Consider the following 19,328-nt stretch of genomic DNA (forward strand, 5'->3'; position numbering starts at 1 on the left):
TGAGCAGGTAACAGTACAATACAATCACCAACATAATGGAAGAACTGTTTTCATGAGGAATGTTTGAAGGATTGGACCAAAGAGACTGGTATAACTTGAGTCTCTGTAACTCCCACTGACAGAAAGTGAGTGGAGCAATTGCTGTATTTTCTCCTTTGTTTTGGATTTTCATCATCTACACTTTTTTGCTCCAATTTTTCATGTTTTACTGTCCCTCACTGCCAAAACTATACCCAATTCTTTGTCTTTGAATATCTCTATTCAACTTTGGATTATTTGCTCCTTGATTCACATTCATTCTCACACCCTCTACCCTTGGTGGGTTCCTAATCTTCAAACTGTTTGCATCTTCTCTCTTTTTAACTATCCTTTTGTATCTGTTTCTCTCAGAGCTTTGCCTCCATAAGTTGAACTGGTCATTCTTTTTCAAAATAAGTCAGCTTAGATTCTAAACTTTAAAATGAGGAAAGAGGTTTCTTCAGTTTTTTCTATTTGTTTATGTCATTCTCCATATTGCATTCTCTCTTTCTGTCTATACCAAGTAAAGCTACAGAGATAATCACCACTCTTGTCTTTTGCCTTTAATCCCTTGAGTTTTAGAACTTGGAAAAGTGGTGAAGAATTTTTTCCCACATTACTCAACTGCATGTGGTAATTACTTTAATGCGGAGTAGACCTTTGCCAATCATTCTGTCACCGCATTAAAGTCTTGTCTTCTGCCTCAGTTTTGGGAATGATTAAGAACAATTTTCCACTGAAAAGTAAATTATATTTAGTGTTAAATTTTAATATTACTCTATGGTATAATATGCTGTATTGGAAGAATTGGTTATAAATGTTTTTTTGTTTTACCTAGTTAGCGTAAACTAGAAACATTGGGAAATTGTTTCAGTATATTAAAGGCAAGTGTTATTGCAAATAATTGGATTAAAATGAAATTCTATGGCCTTTATTCAGTAGTTTTAATGGGTTAATACGAACTGGAGTTAGTTCGATTAGAGTGATACATTAGAATTATAAGTTATCTCTTAACTTTTCAATGTACTATGCTGTTAAATAAATGATCTGACTGCATATTTCACTGCATTACTGATTAACTTCACATGAAAAATTATATGAATCTCACCAATGATCAACAAGCTTTCATAGTTCTCCTGAGTTTACTGTTTAAGACATCTTTGTAAATGTAGACAAATACTTATACTGCAAAGATAAGACTTGACATTTTGTAAATATTAATGTTTAAGGTACAGGAATCATTGTTTGGTGCTCGCTATTCAATGTAATGTTTAGTAATTGCGCACAGCAAAAGAAAGAATGGTTACTGGAACAAGTCCAGTAGGAGTTTAATGTTTACCTTACTGTTGAAATATTTCTAACCCATTGACAACTAAATTCCATTCGATCTTAGTTGCTCTTAAAATAGAGTTTTATAATGTTTGATTTTCTAACCACCTTGAAAGATTCATCTTGATCCTTCATATCAAGTAATTATTGCTTAAATTTACAATTATTTTGATGAAAACATTTGTATTTTATTTGACAAAAAGGGTGTAGGATCTTTGAAGTTAGTTTGCACCAAATTATTAAGCTTTGAGAGTCTAGAGGTTCAAGAGGTTTTGCAGAATACTTATTTCAAAATTTCAATTTAGCTTTGGTTTCCTTGAATATTAATTCTTGATTTGACCTAATGAGAGTAAAAGAAATCAACTTCATTCTGACAGTTAAGTAAAAAATATGCTTCACTGCCCACTTCATATTTTATTGTTAGCATAACAATCATTCCAGATCTAGATCATTCTAGATCATTCCAGTTCTAATAGGTATTCAGTCATAAACATAATAACATAACTTATGAGAAATGAAAAGGAGCACTTCACGTGAGTTTCCTAAATAAGAAAGAAAGAATAACTCCAATAAATAATAAATCTTTCCAGGTTGATTCTTATTTACCAAGGATATGGTCACTTAGAGCTCTAAGATTCAAGATTCATTTGTCCCCATTGTTTTCATTAACTAACAACATATCCAAGGGTGTCCTGGGAACATCCTGCAAGTGTCACTACACAATCCAGCACCAATGGAGCATTGCTCCAGATTGCTCAGAGAATCAACACAGAATGCAACAGGCAGCAAAGCAAGTCCCATTCCTTCCTCTCACACATTCACATACACAGTCCTTTAACCCCAGGACAGGCCTCCAGTGTTCTCAGGCTTGCAGACACTGGGCTTCAATTTCTCCAGCAGACTTGCACAGATTCACAGGAAACCAACAGGCCTGGACTTCCAGACTTCTGATTTGTTATTCAGGCCTCAATCCAAGGACATTTCTGTCACTGATCTCTAGACCGCAATCTCCAGTCTCACCAATTTGCAAACCCCAGGGGCCATTAGAGCAAGTTCTTAATGCCCCTCAGGAACTCCAACTTCAGAACCTGCTGACAACTAGCTGACCTGTGGAGTGCAGGAGGTGGGGGGTGGTGGCGGGTGGCCCTTGACTACTCGCTCTCACATTCAACATCTGACTATGGATGTCCCACATCCACCTCATTGGTCTTTGAACACAGAACAAAGTCTTAGATTCCAGTCTGACTTGTATTGCCCCACTCCCCGTCCCTAAACCCTAAGTGACTCCCCTCTTTGTCTGAAAAAAAATCCTCATGAATCCAAAAAAACTAATTATAAAACAAGTTAAAACTATCTAAATCTGAGTTGCAACTCAATGAAGGTTGCAGCTCAGCACCATCTTGTATGGCTTCTATTCAATAATCTAATTATTGAATAGATGCCATCTCGTCTGTGATACCATGATAGAACTTGTTGTTATTTATCAGTCCAAAGTATTGCAGAATTTATTGATAGAACCTGAGCTAGCACTACATGGTTAGATGTTATGTGATAAATGATGCACTAATAGGTTAAACAAAAAGTGGGAGAGGTGTTACAGGTGTTGGAATGGGGACATTGGTGTTAAGAAATGAAGCACAAGATATTTTGGACAAGCAGGGTCATTTATTTCCCATTTTAAACAGTGGTGCTCGACAATGATGTGTCATTCTTGATGGGGCTTCATAAGTTAAATCAAATGCAACTTTCATCAGATTTTGCATAGGGAAGAGACTAGGTGAGGGCAAGAGTTGTTTATATGAGTTCAGGAAAAAGAAACGTACTCTGTAAGCTCAAGAGCACTTCTGCCAGGCCCCTCCCAATCTTTTTTTCATCCCGTGAGACTTTTCCTTAGTGAGTTCTCTAAAAGGTCTTTGATGCTCTGGTTTCCTCCCACATTCCAAAGACATGCTGGTAGGTTAATTGACTACCTTAAATTGCCCCTAATGGCACAAGAATAAAATGAAAATTGATGGGCATCAAAAGGGAATGTCACAAAGAGAATGAGATTTGATGTGAATGCTCTGCTGGGACAGGCATGGGCATGCTGAGCTGAATTTCTTTCTTGTGTGTCCTAATCAGCAAGTAAATGGGTGATGCACCATCAAAAACTCCCTGAGACATGAGGCGAGATATAGGCCTTTATTGACTGGAAGAAAGAACAAGCAGCAATTGACCACCATACTACATCCTGGAGACTGAGAGCAGGGCTCAGGCCCCAATCGCCTTTATACCGGGGTCTGTGGGAGGAGCCACGGTCAGTGGGAGGAGCCACAGGAGCAGTCAGCGGGGGGGGGGGGGGGGGGGCATGTCCAGACAGGTATATGTAGTTCACCACATTCACCCCCCACCTTTGTTTTAAAAGAGAGTCCCCATGGGGTGAAGTTTCTTACAAGTATATTTACAGGTTAAGTCTATCAGGTGGTTGAGACTGTTGCTGCGATCTACATAGCACTGGCTGTGATTGCACCAGAGATGGTGGTTGTGCTGGTTCCGGCCTAACTGAAGATGTCAGCCCACTAGGCATCAATGATCCCTCATGTGTGTGCGAGGTGCCTGGCATATGCGCGTGCGAGACGCCTAGTATAGGAGTGTCGTGAGGAGTCTGTAGGGCTCGGTGTGCGCAGTGTCCGTGGAGTGTTCGGGGTAGTGGTCCGCTGCTTTTGCGGGCGCCAGGTCACGGATGGAGACCATGTCCTCCCGCCCATCAGGTAAGACCATGTAGGCATACTGGGGGTTTGCATGTAGAAGGTGAACCCTCTCAACCAGCAGGGAGTATTTATTACTCCTCACATGTTTCCGGAGCAGCACTTGGCCCTGGGGACATCAGCCAAGCTGGTAGGGTGGTCCCAGTGGCTGACTTCCTGGGAAAAGAGAATAAGCACTCGTGAGGGGTGGCATTGGTGGATGTACATAACAGGGAGCGGATAGAGTGGAGTGCCTTGGGGAGGACCTCCTGCCATCGAGAGACCGGCAACCCTTTTGACTTAAGGGCTAAAAGTGTGGCCTTCCACACTGTGGTATTCTCCCTCTCCACCTGTCCATTTCCCCGGGGATTATAGCTCATGGTCCTACTAGTAGCAATGGCCCTAGCCAGCAGGTACTGGCGCAGCTCATCACTCATAAAGGAGGACCCTCTATCACTGTGGATATAGCAGGGATATCCGAACAGAGTGAAGAGCTGGCGCAGGGCTTTTATGACGGACGTGGCAGTGGTGTTGGGGTAGGAGATGGCAAAGGGGAAATGCGAGTACTCATCGATAATGTTGAGGAAGTAGACATCGCGGTCGGTGGAGGGAAGGGGGCCCTTAAAGTCAACTCTCAGTCACTCAAAGGGGTGTGTGGCCTTGATAAGTTGCGCCTTGTCAGGATGGTAGAAGTGTGGTTTGCACTCAGCGCAGACTTGTCAATCCCTGGTCATCATCCTGATGTCCTCAAGGGAGTACGGCTGGTTCCGGGCTTTCACAAAATGGTAAAATCGGGTGACCCCCAGGTGGCAAAGATGTGCATGGAGGATGTATAGCTGGTCAAGCTGTGCGCTGGCACACGCTCCCCAGGATAGGGCATCAGGAGGCTCATTGAGCCTTCCAGGCCGGTACAGGATGTCATAGTTGTAGGTGGAGAGTTCTATTCTCCACCGCAAAATTTTATCATTTTTGATTTTGCCCTGCTGTTGGTTGCTGAACATGAACACAACTGAGCACTGGTCACTCAGCAAGGTGAACTTTTTGCCAGCGAGATAGTGCCTCCAGTGCCTAATAGCTTCTACTATGGCCTGAGCTTCTATCTCCACCGCGGAGTGCCGAATTTCAGGGCCTTGAAGGGTACAAGAAAAGAATGCTACTGGCCTGCCTTCCTGATTGAGGGTAGCAGCCAGCGCGAAATCAGAGGTGTCACTCTCTACTTGGAAGGGAATGGTCTCGTCCACCGCATGGATCGTTGCTTTGGCAATGTCCCCTTTAATGCAGCTGAAGGCCGCGAGGGCCTCGGCAGAGAGGGGAAATGTGGTAGACTTGACTGCGTAATGGGGGACCCATTGGGCGTAATAGGAAAAGAAGCCCAGGCACCGTCTGAGGGCTTTGAGGGTGGTGGGAAGAGGGAGTTCTAACAGGGGGCGCATACAGTCGAGATCAGGGCCAATGACCCCGTTCTCCACGACATACCCAAGGATAGCGAGTCGGGTGGTTCTGAACACACACCTGTCCCTGTTATAAGTAAGGTTCAGGGCTTTGGCACTTGGAAAAATCCACTTGGAGGTTGGCATTATGATCCGACCAGTCGTGACCACAGATGGTGATATTATCCAGATAGGGAAATGTGGCCTTCAGTTGGCACTGGTCCACCATCCGGTCCATTTCCCTCTGGAAGACAGAGACACCATTTGTGACACTGAAGGGGACGCGCAGGATGTGATAGAGCCTGCCGCCTGCCTCGAAGGCGGTGTAGGGGCGGTCCTCTGGGCGGATGGGGAGCTGGTGATAAGCGGATTTCAGATCTATTGTCGAGTACACCTTGTACTGAGCTACCTGGTTGACCATATCCGCGATGCGGGGTAGGAAGTGCGCGTCAAGCTGCGTGAACCTATTGATGGTCTGGCTATAGTCCACGACCATCCTATTTTTCTCTCGGTCCGAACAACAACCACCTGGGCTCTCCAAGGACTTGTGCTTGGCTCAATGATCCGCTCCCTGAGCAGCCACTGCACCTCTGACTGAATGAAGGCCCTGTCCCCTACGCTGTACCTCCTGCTTTTAGTTGCCACAGGTTTACAGTCGGGTCAGGTTGGCGAACAGCAATGGGGGAGGGATCTTGAGAGTGGAGAGGCTGCAAGTGGTGTCAGTAGTGCAGCTCTCGGCATGGTGCTGGGTGGGATGTGTGGTTCGGTGTGTGTGTGTGGTCAGTAGCGGGGTATATGACGAAGTCCCACAAAACTGAGGATTCCTGACAGTGAGTGGTGGGAGGGGCACGTCATATGCCATAGTCACACTTTTGAGGTGGCTCTGGAAGTCCAGCCCCAATAGCACAGGTGCGCACAGTTGAGGCATGACCAGTACGCAAAGTTCCGATATTCTGTACCCTGCACCACCAAAGTCGCTACACAACCCACCCGGATGTCTGTGGAATGCGACCCAGAAGCCATGGTGACTCTCTGGCTTACCGGCTGTGTCACGAGTCCGCAGCATTGCACCATGTCCGGGTCAATAAAACTCTCAGTGCTCCCTGTGTCAAACAGGCAGCTAGTCCTGTGCCCCTCCACCAGGATGTCCATCATTGACCTTGCAAGCTGGTGTGGGGCGCTTTGGTCGAGGGTTACGGAGGCCAGAGTTGAACTGTCATCTTGGTGCCCGGTAAGCACTGGTAGGTCGGGGGCAGGGCGAGGTGGCGCCGACAAAGATGGTCGCCCCCATCCGGGCAGGCAAGATGGCGGCCCCCATGCCTCGCACGAGGCGGGCAGGCAAGATGGCGGCCCCCATGCCTCACACGCAGCGCTGCCCGACCCCGCTCGTGGTTCAGACTTACAGACCTTGGCGAAATGGCCCTTCTTCCCGCAGCTGGAGCAGGTCGCTTCTCGGGCCGGGCAGCATTTTCGGAGGTGCTTTTTAAGTCAGCAGAAGTAACACTGCACAGGCTTGCGACTGGCAGCAGCTGTGGTCGGTTTCAGGGAGTTCGTGGACTCGCGACTGGCAGCGGCATTGGTGAATTCGCTCGCGGGTGGCGGGGTCTGAGGTGTCCACGGGACCGGCAGGGAATCATGCGACTGGACAGCGTCAGCATTGTGCAGAGCAGCCTCCAGCATGTCGGCCGTCTCGATTGCTGAGCGTAAGGTAAGATCGGCATTTTCCAGCAGCTGCTGGCGCACGTACATTGACCTGATCCCCGTAACAAAGGCGTCTCTTACCAGGAGCTCCAAATGCTGCTCCGCCGTGAGAGTTTTGCAGTCGCAAGTTCGCACGAGTGTCTGTAGGGCTCGGAGAAACGCAGCACTCGTCTCGTCGGGTCACTGCCGCCGTGTCACTAAGAATTGTCTTGCGTAGATGGTGTTCACCGGCTGCAGGTACTGTCTTTTGAGGGCATCCCCTTGGTAGGTCGGCAGGTCTCTGATAAGGCAATATACTTTCGAACTTACTCTTGATAGTAGGATTTTATACTTCATGGCAGGCTCGGTCACTGGAATCGCTTGCAAGTATGATTGGAAGTACGCAAGCCAGAGTTCAAATGCAAGAGCTGCTTCTGGAGTTTGGGGGTCCAAGTCTAATTTTTCCGGATGTAAAATACTTTCCATGTTTTAAAACTTCCAGTCAATAAAATTGATGTACCATCAATAACTCTCTGAGACGTGAGGCGAGATATAGGTTTTTATTGACTGGAAGAAAGAACAAGCAGCATTTGACCACCACACTACATCCTGGAGACTGAGAGCAGGGCTCAGGCCCCAATCGCCTTTATACCGGGGTCAGTGGGAGGAGCCACAGGAGCAGTCAGCGGTGGGGTGTGTCCAGACAGGTATATGTAGTTCACCACACCTGGTCTACTCTACTGAATAACTGGAAGAAACAATGCAAAACCAGGAATGTAGCAAACCGTGCCTATCTGAATTTCTAAAGCATCTTACACCCGTGTAGTCTTTCTCTCTGGATCTGAGAGTGCTGCAAGTGCACACAATTGGCTGCCTGTGGCCTGATTCCATAGTGTGGGTAGTAATTACATTCATCCTATTGATGGAAGTTTCGTGATACACCTCAGGACTTCCACTAATCACAATGGACAAGGAAGGGTTCACTGCTAAGTTTTGCTGCACTTGGTTTTGTCCCCTATTGCTCTTCATCCAGTGTAGATCTCCTTAACTATTTGTGAATGTTACGGCAAAGGTCTGTAGAAAGTTCCAGCAGCATTGAAGTATATTGAGAAAGAAATTAAGCTAAGTAACGTTAATCAACTGTCTTGCACTCAACAGTAACTGCCTTTTGCTGGACTGGTTTCTGCCAGGCATCTGGATTTTGTTTTCCAGATGGCCATTTCAGGCTGCATAACACTACACTTGTTCCGCTTCAGTTCAACTTTCTACTTTCGTAGCCCACTGTGTTTCAGTTTAGTTTCCATAGTGACAAGGATATGGTTTTACTTAAATAAACACTCACCACCCCTTGCACTATTTTAATCATCAGTGACTGAAAAGCCCTTCGGGTTGACTTAACTGCAAATGGTAGCTTGGAAGTGCCAACTCATAGAGCCTATATTCACCTGGGTATGGAATGAGCCAGGCTGGAGTATCCTTCCTTGGATACAGGATACAGAGCCGGGACTCTTCTTTGGACATGGGACACAGAGCCAGGACTCTTACTTGGACATGGGGCACAGAGCCGGGACTCTTCCTTGGACACGGGGCACAGAGCCGGGACTCTTCCTTGGACACAGGACACAGAGCCGGGACTCTTCCTTGGACACGGGACACAGAGCCGGGACTCTTCCTTGGACACGGGACACAGAGCCGGGACTCTTCCTTGGACACGGGACACAGAGCCGGGACTCTTCCTTGGACACGGGACACAGAGCCGGGACTCTTCCTTGGACACGGGACACAGAGCCGGGACTCTTCCTTGGACACGGGACACAGAGCCGGGACTCTTCCTTGGACACGGGACACAGAGCCGGGACTCTTCCTTGGACACGGGACACAGAGCCAGGACTCTGACTTGGACTCGGGACACAGAGCCAGGACTCTTCCTTGGACACGGGACACAGGACATGACGAGACGGAATTCCCCAACTCTGAGTAGCGGCAAATAGCTGGACATACCCAGCGGAGACGAGGACACAAGGAGACAGTTCCCAACTCAGAGTAGCAACAAAACGGTTGGACCTACTCAGCGGAGATGAGAACACGAAGAGACAAAACCACACAATGATAGACAGTTCCTTATCTTGACAGGAAATGGCTTCAAGTAGCGGTGAGCTCTCAACGTGGCCCAGGAACTACAGACAGCAGTTCTTGTCTCACTCCAGCGGGTGAATTTGATGGACCCACTCTGGCAAAGTAGCTTAACGGCTCACTCAGACGAGGTGACTTAACGGGCTGGCTCCAAGGAAGGGCAACTTACTGGCACTCACTTCGGGGAGAAGACTTGACTTGCTCCGGCAATGTGACCTGCTGGCACTTGCTTTGGTGACGTCCGGTAATGATCTAGCACTGTGTAGCTGTAAGCCTGACACTAAATACTGCTGGTTCAGCTGAGAATCAAGTGCCTTTAATTAAAGAGCCTGAGAAACACAAGGAAACAAAGAATAAAGGAAAACAAGGAGTCAACTGTCCCGATCGTGACACAAACAAAGGAAATTTAAAGGAACCAGGGAATCACCGATCAGGACCATAACAGTATAGGGAGGATGTCAGTGATAAGTTTTTTTTTACAGAGAGTGGTGGGTGTATGGAATGCACTGCCAAGGGTGTTGGTAGAGGAAGGTACTTTAGAGACATTTATGAGATAGATAGGTTAAGAGGCTGGCACAAAATTGTGGGCCAAAGGGCCTGTATTGTTCTGTAATGTTCAATGTTCTATGAGGGTCTTCAACGGCACTGAATGGCACCTTTCTCCAATATGGTAGAAGAATGGATTGGATTCCAACGACACCTACATCAATAGGGACAGATTCTAGTCATTTACATCATATTTGAATAACTATCGCTTTTTAAAATTCTTGGTTAAGGAGGCAATAATCCACATCAATGCTTCAAGAAATATGACCCAGATGTAATTTACAATCTCTCATTTAATAATGAGGAGGCAGCATTGGGAAATTTGTACACTATATTACGTACGTGCCTGCTCAGTTTCCATGCCAACTATCCTCTTTTGACTTCGAATTTCTGCTTGTTCATAGAACTATAGAAAGATACAGCACAGACAACCCTTTCAGTCTACCTTGCCTGTGCTAATTGAAGTGCCTATCTATGCTAATTCTATTTGCCTGTGTTAGGCCATATCCTTCACTACCATTCCTATCCAAATTTCTGTCCAATGTAATTGTATCTGCCTCCACCTCTAGTGATATTGTGGTGAACTACATATACCTGTCTGGACACGCCCCCCTGCTGACTGCTCCTGTGGCTCCTCCCACTGACCGCGGCTCCTCCCACAGACCCCGGTATAAAGGCGATTGAGGCCTGAGCCCAGCCCTCAGACTCCCGGATGTAGCATGGTGGTCAATTGCTGCTTATTCTTTCTTCCAGTCGATAAAAGACAATATCTCACGTCTCAGAGAGAGTTATTGATGGTGCATCAGATAGACAGTACACAGTTTAACACAGACTTAGAAGAGATGTTTATAGATGAAAGATGCTATAGTTAAAAGATTGCAGCTTCCCATCTTATCTTGTCAATTCTAGTAAAGCCAGTACAGTTCATGTCACACTAAGGTATGGCGTTTGTCCACTGTCAGTGCTGTAAATTTTTAGTTCATGCATTTCTTGGAGCTAGTATTCTTAGCAGCCCCTCCATTCCTCTATTCAACATGGCAGAACAGTTAGCCTGTAGAGTTTGAAACTTGGCTGAGGTAAGTAACTGGGATGGTTTATGCCAACAGTTGTTTTAATACTTTGTCATCTTCAAGTCCCAGTAATTCCCAAACAGAGGCAATACTGCCACTGGAATTTCTCCAGCAACATAAAAATTAACCAGAGCCCAGAAAATGCTGCTTGCTCAGCACACTTTCCCATTCGGTGTGGAGGAACCTCATTCCATCTTCCACTGCTCTGATTTCTCTGCAAATAGGAAACTTTGCCCAATAATTCTGATTGTTGTTTGCTGTTCTCTACCAATGTGAAACCTCTCCACGAAATAACACCAGTCTGAGGTTCACCATGCACAATCGTTGAAATGAGTTCTTATTTTAAACCCTGTATCCAGGAAAGCCATTAGATTCTGTTAAATGATCACAGAATCAACAGCACAGGAACAGATCACCATGTCCAGGTTAATCACTGTCTATATCAATCCCATCTACCGACGCTTGATCTGTGGTCTTAATCATAGCAAGATACCCCCCCCCCCCCAGTTAAACATCTGGCTGCATACAGAGATATTCAGGCTTGACCTCAGCGGCTGAAGGTATTCCCACTGGTTACAGTATATAATGATTAAAATTAGAGATGGGCAAAATACCAGTACTAGAGGAGTGTGGATAAGTCTGTAACAGGCTTGTGCAGAAAACTGAACATAGATATAATTTTTGTACCTGATAACCTTCAGATCTGTCAAGCATTATTTAATCATTAATTTTAAAGATAGACTGTAGGTAAAATAATCATAGCTGATAAAGTTGTTTTGTATATTAAAATTGGTTTCTGTTCATTGATTTTTCTCCTTCATAGCTGATAAAGTTGTTTTGTATATTAAAATTGGTTTCTGTTCATTGATTTTTCTCCTTCAATATCGTTCTGCTTTATTTTGCAGAGAAAGCTGCCTATCTCCTGTGAGCCCAGAGTTCTGCCCTCTTCTCCGGTCCATTACAGGCCCACACAGAACATTTCTTATGGAAGGACCTGTCCAGCTCAAGACTGGTCTCCAAACACAAGACCGCCATCTCTTCTTGTTCAATGACATTCTAGTCATAGCAAAATCAAAGTAAGAAAAGAGCTTGTCAACATTTCGGCTTCTGAACTTGGTCCTACAGAGGGCACTGGTACAGGCATCATAGCTGGAAAGAGTAGGAGAGTAGTGGAGGTTAGCAAGGTTCTAGTAATCCTCTTTTGAATAAGAAAATATCATTTATTTTGCATTGTATCCTGAGTGCTAAATTTGCTCTCAACTGGGAACAGTTGAGGTCTACAATTGACTTGTCGGCCATGGGACTGAGGCAAGGTAAGCTAACCAGGACTCTGCTATAGATTGTTATTGTTCAAACCTTCAAGGGTGGTGGATATTGGGGGAATTACAAGATTAAGATCAGTAGTATTCCATAATTGATGGAATAGACTGCTATCGCACTGCATTCTGGGATTACATTAAAAATAACTACTTAGGCACAGCATTATGGAGCAGTTGCCCCTGGACCATGAGAGAAGTATCCACAAGGAGCTATAGTACTTTCTTATGGATCCACTGAGCTACTGCCTGGAACATTGCCCACGGTAAGGTGTTTCCCATGGGGTTGTGCACAGTCTGAACTGCTTTCTTATTGCAGCCAACATCAGCTGTTGCCAATGAAAAGACCTCAATGGGATCTACACCCTTGAAGCTGCTGCCCAGGAAATAGTAGCACCCAACTGCTCCACTGGAGTTATGTCACCAAGTGTTCATTCTGCAATTGTGCCCACCATTCATGGAGCATTGCCCACTGTGGAGACGTGCCCACTATGAGCTATAATCTTCATTACTCTGCCTTTGGGAAGGGAATTAAGCCACACCAGAATTTTGAAGGCAACTTACAGTAAAGTGAGGGTGTTTCAAGGGCTTCTTCAATCTGGGAAAAGCAGCAGAGAAATGTCTTGATGTGGAGTGAGTAAAGTTATTAAAGTGGGTGGCCAAATTTTTTAAAATGAGATAAACGATTAAAGATTGGATTTAAAAGTATATAAATGCTTTGTGTAAAGTCAGTGAAAGTAACTGTGTGAACTTCTGCAGACCAAACATGACTTTACCCCTTACTTTGACTCTTATTTCCAGACTCCTTGTCCCAAAGAAACATCCTCCTTGTTTAACTTCAGGCACCAATGTACTGTAGTGCTTAGCGTGACACTAGTGCAGTTTGGGGCATTCCAGAGTTCAGAGTTCAATTCTGGCTCCATCTGTGAGGAGTCGGTATGTCCTCCCCATGGAATGCATGGGATTTCCCCGGGTGTTCCCATTTCCTCCCAGAATCCAAAGATGTACTGGGTGGGTTAAATGGTTATTGTAAATTCTCCCATGATTAGGTTAAGGTTAATCAGAGTTGTGGGGTTGCTGGGGCAACATGGTTCGAAGGGTCAGAAGGGCCTACTTGCTGCTATGTCACTAAATTTAACTTTAACTAAAAATGAGAAACCTTTCCAAGAACTGTATCTGGTTCAATGAAGTTAGATTTTATTCTACTAAACTCTGAAGAATAAGGGTTTAATCTACAATCTCCTCTCAGTAGCCAATCTGGCGATTCTTCCCTACGCTCCCACTATAGATGGAATTTATTTTTAGACAAACAGTCCAATATGGTATGTAATCCTTCAGATCTGTATGTTAGATTTTAGAGCCTTGTATACAAGGGTACCTAGGTCCCTTTAAATATCAGCTTTTCTTGATCTCTCACCATGTAAAAACATAATCAAATTTTGAAATAGCATAAAATATGAGCCTCACTTATCTTGCTCCTGCTTTTGGCTTATGTTGCTATGTAATACTAAACCTCTGACCTATTATTCCCTTCTCAGTCAGGGAAGTGTCCTGGGCACAGCATTACTGCATATTCTGCATAGTCATTGAAGCATTGCAACACAAATCATGTTGGATAGTGTAATAAATGTAAACCTAGTGGATAGGAAAATATTTTGTAGGTTGAGTCACTAGATTACTGTAGTTATTTGAAAGCTATAATGATTTATTCCACCAAGTTTGTTTGTATGATGTTATACTGAAGGTAAATACATTACTCGCTCAAAAGGACCAAAGGAAACATTGCCAGCACCATGTTATTTCATTTATAAGTTTGTTTCCCAGTTCAAGGAAGTAGTTTATGACAAAACAAAAGTAAAACATTGCAGGTGCTGGAAATCTGAAAGGAAAACAGAAACGCATCAGCAGGTAGGCAGTGTTAGTGGAGAGAAACAAACTTAATACTTCAGATCAAATCCCAATCATCAGAGTACCAGACAATATTATGGCTGACTTGCTAACCATCCTGCCCAGTTGTGAAGCCATTCTCCATTTATACATCTGGCATGGCTGACAGTAGACAACCTCGAAACTTTATCCCACTTGTCACTCATGAGTATAAACTTTGAGGTAGGGGAATTAACTTACAAACCAAGTGTGAATCCTGATTCGATTTTGCCTCTGTTCTCTCATCTGAATTGCTGAGATCCTCTCCGTTATTATCCTGGCAACAACCAGTCAGTTGAGGCCATTACAGGGATCAAACCTGGAGCTTACTTAATTGGAACATTTTAAAGGCAAAAAGCTAGATTTGAAACCAAGTGCACTGTCCAGCTGCAGTGTTTTCAAGAGATCTGACTAAAAGATGTTCCCTAGAACTAATGTTAACATGTGACAGTTTGTTCACAGGAAACTGTTGTAACATGTAACCATGTTTGTGAGTCTGCATAGAAACATCTCTTTCTCTGTGTCTTTCTTTTGTGCCTGACAATAAATCCTGCATGAAGGTTATTTTATTCAATCCTTACCATTTATATGGATAGTTCTGTAAATGACCATGACTATTTGAGATAGTGAGAAGCTGTTTCCATCAGCAAATAGTTCAAAGAGCAAGCTGCACAGATTTACAGTTTATCATGGGCATTTTTTTAATGCAGAAAGTAATTGTCTGGAATGTTGGTGAAAACAAAGTTAATCAGAGTGTTCTGAAAGGAATTGACCAAGCGTTAGGTTAAAAATAATTTTATCAGAACAACAGGTAAAGACTTGAGGAAATGAGTCTCTGGAATTACCAGATTAATAGCAGCTCTAAGGTATAATGGGTCTCTAAGTGCACTATCATGATTCTATAATTCCATTATAGTTTTATTAACTTCACATTGATTGAGAACTCTATTTAAAAGGGAATGTAATTTTTGGTGCAGATTAAATTCTATTCATCCTTATACTTTTCTTCCTTGATGAAATAATTTTCTTGTCTAAAATAATGCCATAAAATGAATTATTGATAATAATAATTCAAGCAGAACCTGAACACAATGACCCAGTAAATTGTTCCAGTTCTGTCGGTTCTAATTTTGTAAAATGTGAAACTTTACATTGATTTTCCTCATTAAAATCTAAACACCAGCGTTATGTTTTTTTTTAAACTCCAAAACATTAAACTAATTAAAAGTAAAAAGAAGTTCAGGAGAACTTGTCTTAGTTTTCACTTTTACTTTAAGTGAGGCACGCATGTATGACATTATGAAGTATGCAATTCACATATTTTTACATGTTACCCATAATGAATTATTTAAACAAATAAAAAATGCTGAATCAAACAATATATTTACAATATTACTCAAAAATACACAACAACTGATATAAGTTAAGTAAGTCTAATTTAAACACAAGAGATTCTGCAGTTGCTGGAAATCTAGAACAACACTTGCTGGAGGAACTCAGCAAGTCAAGCAGCATCTATGGAGTGAAATAAAGAGTCTACATTTTGGGCGAGTCCTTATGAAGTCTAATTTAACCATTAATTCAGCATCAAGGTAAAACTTGTCAAATTTAATTAAGCCAAAGGAATTGTGAGAAATCATGGAAGTAAGATTGAAAAAGATCATAAATGGTAAGAAAGGTTATACTTAAACTATTGATGGAAGATGGAGAGCAGATTTAAGGCTCTAGTCTGCTGATTGAGCATGGCCACCTGCTATATACACAAAAGTAGGTTAAGTGATGAGTGATTTGTAGAAGGGTGTAGGACACCAAAGTTTTGTTCTTTCTTGCAGATCTGTAACTCATTTCAAGCTGAAGAAACAAATGAAAGTTAGTGAGGTTTGGATGACATCCTACATGGATGGAGTGTGTGAAGGAAGTACAAGTGCAGAACAATCCTTTGTATTGGGCTGGCCCACAACAAATTGCGTGGCAACTTTCAGGTATGGCTCAAGACGTTGGAAACAGAATTAATGACCATTCCTTAATTCGGTGAAACATAATTGGCAATTATATTTATTGAAGCTCATTTCTGAAGTATACTAGGTGCAAGCTCCACAGATGTTGAGATCTAGTCCCTCACCTCATGATTAAATTGCAAAGTCTAGTGATACAAACTGGGCCACCTCCAGGTAGTATTTTAATTGAAGCCAACACAAGTATAACCTAAATTTAGAACTAATTAAAATATTAATAAACCATCTTCAAATTAATAGTCAGATATAATGAGCAGATTATGTTTTAAATGAGCTAAAATACCGTTGAGTTTTGATTGTTATATTTCAACCACTAAAAGCAAACTGTCTTCAGTGTAATGGATCATATGTGAAATTTACATCATGCTTATTAATATTGGACAGAGCTAGATTGCAAGATGAAATTATTCTTGATTTATAGCTAAATACAGTATTATATTTTCCAATTCATTGCTGATATTATTGTACATACTAATAGTTAGTGACTAATCTGAAAAGTTCTTAATGAGCAAAGCACATGAAATCTTTTCCTGCCTGTTTTTAAACACGAAAGCCATATTTCATGAAATCGTGTGGCATGAGTCTGTCAAACACTAATCTGCAATCTATCTTTGTGATAACTTACTGCAAAAGTATGGTATGATTCTATTTTCAAAATTAATTAGTTATATTTTTGTTTCAGCTCTATTGAACAGAAGGAGAAATGGCTCTGCTGTCTCCAAAGGTACAAAGTCTTGCAGGAGTTTCATTCATTGTCTGTTATTTCATGCATGTTTTAAATTGAGATGTGTGAAAGCAATAACAATGAAACTAGTCAAAAGAATTTTATTTTTATATCATACTCTTCAGTTAATTATTAGCCAATAAAATTAAAGAGGACACCAGAAGTTTTTTCAGATACATATAAAAGAGAGAAGAGAGTGGAAATCAAACCACTGGAAAATGATGCTGGAGAGGTAGTAACAGGCGTCAAGGAAACAGCGGAAAAACTGAATAAGTATTTTGCATCAGTCTTCACTGGAAGACACTAGCAATATGGTGGAAGCTCCAGGTGTCAGGGGTCATGAAGTGTGTGAAGTTACCATTACTAGGGAGAATTTTCTTGGGAAGGTCTGAAGGTAGACAGGTCACCTGGACCAGATGGTGTACACCCTGGTGTTCTAAAAGAGGTGGCTGAAGAGATTGTGAAGGCATTAGTAATGATCTTTCAAGAATTGCTAGATTCTGGAATGGTTCATTTTTCTCCCCAAACTTCCGTCAGCCACTGAGATGGCGGGCCTGGTTTTTGAAAATGTAGCTCACCCTTACAGCTTCCTTCGCATCTAGGACCCACAATCCGTCTCGCTTTTCTAGCAAGCCTACTGCTCTCTTCTCTGCACCTCAGTGAGCACCTCTGGCTATCATCCGCAGTCTGACCTTCAGTCAGATAGAACCAATGAGCAAGAAGAGAAGTTTCTGCGATGCTTCACCACCTCTATCCCTTCTACAAGGAAGAAGTATCTGCTTTGGGCTGAGCTGTCCCACAATTTGCACACGTCCTCTGCCACAGGTATGCCACCTTTTGAGGTGCTTCATGTTTACCAACCCCTGTTGCTCCCCGCGCAGGTGCCAACATTGGAGGTCCCGTCCACCAGGGCCCTGGCTTGTGGCTGCCAGAATGCTTGAAAGAGGGCATGCAGGGCCATTCTGGCTGCCAGCTGCCCTCCTGCTGCCGGGCCAACCTCTGGCAGCACCCTAACAGACCACTCAAGCCTGGGGACTATGTCTGGCTGTCCACCGGCAGTCTGACACCGCCCACTGAATCCCACAAGTTCTTGCCACAATTTATTGGTTCCACCATGATTACCTGTCGCATCAATCCACTTACCATCTCCAACTGCCACCATCCCTCAGGATCACACCTACCCTCCACATGTCCTCCTTAAGCTTGTTGTCCATGGGCCACTCAACCCACCTGAGCTTGCACCTCTGGAGCCTCGGAAGGTGGGAGTTGGTCCAGTGTACATGGTTTGCTGGTTGATGGATTCATGTCACCGAGGGCATGTGTACAATATCTGGTTGACTGGGAAGGGTGTGGGGTACAGACAGGGGGATAGGTCTTGGGTGCCGTCCAGACTCATTGAGGAGTTCCACCAGACCCATCTGGATCTTCCTCTGCTGTTGAGTGCTGGCAGTAGGAAGGAGAAGGATCCTGTCAGGTCTGCACAGGTAGGCGCCTCCCAGTCTCCACCCAGATAACAGGAGTCACCTTCCACTCATTTCCAACTCATCATCTGCAGCCTATCTGAACTCACAGTCCTTGTTCAACTAGTTGCTCCCAGCCTTCAGCTTGTGAGTTTAATATCTGTCTTCTATTGTTTTGCAGCTCCTCATGGCTTGTACTTTTACAGTTTGGTTATTAAAAATTATTGCTCACCGCTAAATCATCTCTACTGCTCTGTTTTTAAGTCAAATTTCCTCTAGATTTCCAGACAAAGCTGTTGGATATATTCAAAGCAGAGAGAGGTTGATAGCTTCTTAATTAGTATGGGCATCAAGAGTTTACAGGGAGGAGAATGAGGTTGAGAGAGATACAAATCTGTCATGAGTAAATAGCGGAGCAGACTTGGTGGACCAAATGGCTTAATTCTACTCCTATGTCTTAAGGTCTTATTTTGTATTGTAATGGGTCCAACATTACTGGGGAGATGGATGGGTGCAGAGAGAATAATGGAACTGGAATATCCAACAATGCTAAAGATGTGCAAGGCAGGACTTCAGTTTTTTTAAAAACTTGCTGCAAATATTTTGCCAATATCTACTCAGAGTGAGAGTTTGGCTGATTATACTAAGATAACAAACAAGTAGGATGGAACTGATGCACCATCAATAACTCACTCTGAGACGTAAAGGCGAGATATCAGCTTTATTGACTGAAGAAGGAACCAGCAGTGAGTGACCATCATACTACATCCTGGAGACTGAGGCCGAGCATCAGGCCTCGATTGTCTTTATATAGGGAGGAGCCACAGGAGCAGTCAGCAGGGGGCGTGTCCAGACAGGCACACGTAGTTCACCACAGGAACAAACTGTGGCCTTGAGGATGATGTAGGGCAATTAGCAGTTTAGGGTGGAGGAGAAGGTAGGATGGAGGGAAAAG

The 19,328-nt window shown here is 43.6% G+C and overlaps 1 protein-coding gene across 7 annotated transcripts in view; it reads left to right on the forward strand.

The window, feature by feature from the left end:
* Window positions 1-19,328, forward strand: part of LOC132391285 (rho GTPase-activating protein 20-like) — a 406,086-nt gene that overhangs the window by 29,294 nt on the left and 357,464 nt on the right. For 5 of the 7 annotated variants that reach the window (XM_059964247.1, XM_059964246.1, XM_059964248.1 and 2 more), the window contains exons 3-5: window positions 11,838-12,008; window positions 16,007-16,156; window positions 16,872-16,913. In XM_059964247.1, coding sequence (XP_059820230.1) covers window positions 11,838-12,008; window positions 16,007-16,156; window positions 16,872-16,913 — 363 coding nt within the window. Of the gene's footprint in view, window positions 1-7,068; window positions 7,212-11,837; window positions 12,009-12,132; window positions 12,246-16,006; window positions 16,157-16,871; window positions 16,914-19,328 lie in introns of those variants that run through there. The other 2 variants (XM_059964251.1, XM_059964252.1) reach the window with 2 other exon arrangements.

Source organism: Hypanus sabinus, chromosome 3 (assembly GCF_030144855.1).
Source record: "Hypanus sabinus isolate sHypSab1 chromosome 3, sHypSab1.hap1, whole genome shotgun sequence".
NCBI lineage: Eukaryota > Metazoa > Chordata > Chondrichthyes > Myliobatiformes > Dasyatidae > Hypanus > Hypanus sabinus.